At 37.7% G+C, this 5,205-nt stretch overlaps 1 protein-coding gene across 1 annotated transcript; it reads left to right on the plus strand.

The window, feature by feature from the left end:
• Positions 1-4,163: 4,163 nt before the first annotated feature.
• Positions 4,164-4,709, plus strand: LOC114758641 (uncharacterized). Its single transcript, XM_028947705.1, has 2 exons — positions 4,164-4,352; positions 4,488-4,709. The coding sequence occupies exons 1-2, from the start codon at positions 4,164-4,166 to the stop codon at positions 4,707-4,709; spliced, it is 411 nt and encodes a 136-aa protein (XP_028803538.1).
• Positions 4,710-5,205: the final 496 nt, after the last annotated feature.

The raw sequence follows: 5,205 nt of genomic DNA on the forward strand, positions 1-5,205 counted from the left end.
AGCTCAATCTTACTATGGAGGGTACAAGGAGAATCCTCTAGAGCCATGCTTACCCTCCAGCAACCGTAGTCTAAAGATGATGAACGGTTCTCTCGAATACTCAAGGGCATTGAGGCAATAAGTGAGCACATATCTAAGTCTGAAGCTAAATCTGAAGCTAGATTTGCAGCCCTAGAGAATAGGATGGAGGAATGGGAAACTGGAACCTCTAATTTGACTTCTTACGTCCCTAAGTTGTCAAATGGTATGAGTGAATAGCAAGCTAAGGCTAGTGGTTCAATGCCTTCCAACATGGTGATAAATCCTAAATCTTTGACTGTAATTACATTAAAAAGTGGTAAATAAATTGGTGCTAAGAAAGTGCAATTCAAAGATGATGATAAGGATGAAGAACCGGTTGATGAAGAGATAGAAGTTGAGTCTCCTCCTTCTAAAACCACTCAAGACATCCTTAAGCAATCATTGGCTCAAGAGAAAAGGGAGTCTGAAGCTGCTAAGTAAAGGCCAATGGAGAAAGGATCACCTACAAAAGGTGATTAGGTAAACATTTTTTATTTGCCCTTTCCTCATTCCTATCTAATGAGTAAGAATGTTGTTGAAAAGAAAAATAATGATGAGTTTTTTGAAATGTTTAGCAAACATGAGGTTAATATACCATTACTTGATTTGATTAAGAAAATGCCCAAGTGTGCTAAGTTTTTGAAAGATCTATGTACAAACAAGAGGAAGTATAGGCATAGTGAGAGAATCCAACTAGGGTCTAGTGTCAGTGCTATCTTCAAGCCACAGTTACCTATTAAGTGTAAAGACCCGGGTTCCTATACTATGCCTTGCACTATAGGCAAAACAAACATTTCACATGCCTTACTAAACTTAAGTGCAGCCATAAATGTTATGCCTACCTCTATTTATGAGATTTTAGGTATTATTGTCTTAAAAGACACCAGTATTGTGCTAGGTCCAGCTGATAGGATTGTGAGACACCCTAAAGACTTTCTTGAGGACGTTCTTGTGCAAGTACAGGGTCTTGTGTTCCCTGCTGACTTCTATGTGCTAGACATGACTGATGAGATTAAAGCCGATAGCACTTTGATTCTAGGAATACCTTTCCATAGAATAGCCCAAACCATAATTAATGTGAAAGATAGGGTCATTACTATGGGCTTTGGGGACCAACAGATTACATTCAACATTTCTGATGCTATGAGTCAAGGTTATGTAGAAAGCTCTTACTTGGGTGTTAATTTGATTGATTGTGTTGTTAATGATGTTGATGATTTGCATGAATTTGAGATGCATGAACATGACTGGTATGATGAGATTGTTAAGCATGATGAGGTATTTACTTGTTTATCTACCCCTCATTCTTCTTCTTTTTGCTTATGTTATGGTGACGTGGTGTACATTAACTATTTAGAAGTTGATCGCCTCCTTTCCATCTCTGATGATTTTAATGTATAATCTTGTCTTAACCATGATCCTACTTTGAATATTACACCTGATGATAGCCTTGAGAAAGGTGAGTTTATTGATTTTGCAGGTACTAATGATAAAGGAGCTGTCATACAAGCTACACTGGTAGCTTCTCCTTTGAGTGGTGCTGGAACATTAGAAGAGGCTAGCAACAAGCTCGCTACTGACTTAGTCACTTCTAATCCCACTCTTCCTTGTGATTTACTTAATGTTTTTGTTGATAAGATTGATACTGATCCTTTTTTTTTGTAGGTTATCTAAGAGTGGCACTGAGTTGGGAAGTGGAGGACATGCACATTATGATGAGTTTATATCTCCTTCCCCAAGCCCTATAGACATGTCACTTGCATTGAATGTACTTGACATAAAAGAACTAGTTCGTTCAGTTATATATGCAAACTCCTGATTTAGAATTGAAACCCCTTCCCCTTAACTTGAAATATGTCGTCTTGGTGTTGACTCTAAATTGCCTATTATTATTTCCAATTCTTTGAGTAGTTCTGAAGAAAAGATTGATTTCTGTATTGAAGAGTCATAAAGAGGCTATAGGATGGTCTTTGGGGGACATACCAGGGATTAATCCCTCAGTTTGCACACACAGGATCCTTTTGAATGAAGGGTCCAAGCCAATTAGACAACCACAGAGGAGATTGAATCCTTTTATTCTGGATGTGGTTAAGAAGGAAGTCTCTAAGTGGTTAAGTGCAAGGATCATCTATCCCATATCAGATAGTGAGTGGGTAAGTCCAGTATAAGTAGTACCAAAGAAGAGTGGTATCACAGTAGTGAGAAATAGGAATGATGAGCTGATTCCAACTGGGGTTCAAAATGCTTGTGGTGTATAAATTATAGGAAGTTGAATGATGCCATGAGAAAAGACCACTTTCCATTACTTTTTATAGATTAGATGTTGGAGAGAATTTTAGGAAAGTCTCACTATTGTTTTCTAGACAATTTTTCTAGCTATTTTCAAGTGCCTATTGCTCCTGAAGATCAGGACAGGACTACTTTTACATGCCCTTTTGGTACCTTTGCTTATTGAAGGATGCCATTTGGGTTGTGTAACGCTCCAGGCACTTTTCAAAGGTGCATGATGGTGATATTTAGTGATCTTCTAGAGCAGAACATGGAAGTTTTTATGGATGACTTCACTGTTTATGGTGAGAGTTTTGATGAGTGTTTGAATAGCCTAAAGCAGGCTCTTGAGAGGTGTATTGATAAGAAATTAGTTTTAAACTTTGAAAAGTGTCATTTCATGGTTGATAGAGGGATAGTCTTAGGTCATCTCATCTCGCAAAAGGGGATCGAGGTTGATAAAGCCAAAATTGAAGTTATTTCATCCCTCCCTTATACCACTTGTTTAAAAGACTTGAGGTCTTTCTTAGGGCATATAGGATCGGCGATTTATTAAGGACTTTAGTAAAGTTGTCTTGCCTCTTTCTACCTTGTTAAAAAAGGATATTGAATTTAAATTTGATGACAAGTGTAGACATGCTTTTGACACTTTGAAATCTATGCTTGTTTCACCTCTTATTGTCACTACACCTAACTAGAATTAACTTTGTAGTAGGTGCCATGCTTAGACAGAGGGAGGAGAAACAATCTAGAGTCATAGCATATGCCTCCAACACACTTGATTCCGCTCAAGTCAATTACACCTCTACAAAGAAGGAACTATTTGCTATTATTTTTGCTTTGGATAAGTTTAGACAATATTTGATAAACTCTCCGTGGTTGTTTTTACAGATCATGTAGCGGTTCGGTACCTATTTAAGAAGCCTCAGTCTAAACCTAGATTGCTAAGATGGGTTTTGCTATTACAGGAGTTTAATATCGAGATCAGAGATAAAGCCAGAGCAGAGAATCATGTAGCTAACCACCTTTGTTGGTTACTTAAAGGCACACAGGGAGTTGATTCTTCTGATCTTGTTATTGACTCATTTCTTGATTCTGCACTTTTTACCTTAGTTGTTCAAGAGCCTTGGTACTCTAATATAGTTAAGTATCTTGTCACTGACCTTATGCCTCTTTCTATGTCTAAATTTCAAATTGATAAGCTGAAGAGGGAGACAAGGTACTATATCTAGGATGCTCTAATCCTATGGAAGCAATACAATGACTAGATCATCAGATGCTGTGTTCCAAACAATGAGATCCACTCTATCCTTACCTTTGCACATTCTTTATCTTGCAAGGGGCATTTTAGTGCTAATAGAACTGCTAGGAGGGTTTTAGAGTGTGGTTTTTACTAGCCTTCACTATTTAAGGATGCTTATTCTTTCTATAAGTCATGTGATAAATGTTAGAGGTTTAGGAATTTGGGTAGGAAGCATGAGATGCTTCTAAGACCTATGCATTTTTGTGAAATCTTTGATGTGTGGGGCATGGACTTTATGGGTGCCTTCCCTCCATCTTTTAGGTTTTCACACATATTACTTGCAATAGATTATGTGTCTTGATAGGCAGAGACAGTGCCAACTAGAAAAGATGATGCTTCTACGATTGCCAAGTTTTTACCCTCTCATATCTTTTACAGGTATGGTATTCCAAGAGCAATCATAAGTGATCAAGGAACACACTTCTGCAACAGGATCATTAAATCTCTATTAGTTAAACATTGACTCAATCACAAGCTTGCCACCCCTTATCACGCTCAAACAAATGGGTTAGCTATAGTCTCTAACCGGAAAATGAGGCAAATACTTGAAAAGATCATGAAACCATTCCGTAAGGATTGGAGTGAAAGGCTTGAGGAAGCTCTTTGGGTTTACAAGACGGCCTACAAGACCCCTATAGGCATGTCTCTCTTTCAGTTACTCTATGGCAAGGCTTGCCATCAACCTATGGAGATCGAGCACAAATCTTATTGGGCAATCAAGGCATGTGATGTAGATCTCAAATCTTCACTTGTCAATCAGAAGATGCAACTCCAAGAACTTGAAGAAATGAGACTTGAGTCCTATGACAATGCTAGAATCTATAAAGGCAAGCTGAAAATGATTAATGACAAATAGATTCTGAGGAAGCAGTTTCATGAAGATGACAAGGTTCTAAAGTTTAAGGCCCGGTTGAAGCTTATGCCAAGGAAGTTTGTCACCAAGTGGGAAGGTTCATTTAGAGTTACTAAAGTATACCCTTTTGGCACGGTAGAGCTTGTAGATGAGGAGACCGGTATAGCTTCACAAGTCAACGACCATCTTCTAAAGCACTACCACGAGGAGCAAAGACCCCCTTGATCACACAGTTGTTCCCTTCCACCCTACTCCTTTACTTTCTGTTGTATTGCTGTTGATATCTGTTTGCTGAGATAGTTAGGAGTAAGTGTGGGGGAGGGAACTTTTCTAGTAGTTGTAGTTGTAGCTATTTATTTTTGTTTAGTAGTTGTTTGTTTTGTTTGCTCTTGATTTTGCCATCTCTTTTGATCACTTGATTTATACTTGTCCATTTTCATTTCATATTATCTTATCCTATCTCTCCCTTCTCTCCTTTTTGTGATAGTGATGTGTTATGCTTTGATTTCAAATCGGACTTCACAACTCCCACTTCACCTGAGAGTTTAGGTTAAGATAATGTTATTTTTCTTACATTGAGGACAATGTATTGATCAAGTATAGGGGAGGGATTGTTGAGTTGAGCTGAAATTCAAAAATAAAAAAATTAAAAAAACTTTGCCTTTAGATTTGCTGCTATTTCCTAAGTATTATTGCTATAATTGCTCTCTTATTTGTCTTA

Source organism: Neltuma alba, unplaced genomic scaffold (genome assembly GCF_004799145.2).
Source record: "Neltuma alba isolate B1F8T4 unplaced genomic scaffold, ASM479914v2 tig00010740_pilon, whole genome shotgun sequence".
Classification (NCBI taxonomy): Eukaryota; Viridiplantae; Streptophyta; class Magnoliopsida; order Fabales; family Fabaceae; genus Neltuma; species Neltuma alba.

Excerpts from the sequence above, each read along its gene's own strand:
- LOC114758641 (XM_028947705.1), top strand. The coding sequence starts at position 4,164 with ATGAGGCAAATACTTGAAAAGATCATGAAACCATTCCGTAAGGATTGG. Across the intron at positions 4,353-4,487 it reads AATCTTATTGGGCAATCAAG|ATTCTGAGGAAGCAGTTTCA; the intron begins GCATGTGATGTA and ends AATGACAAATAG.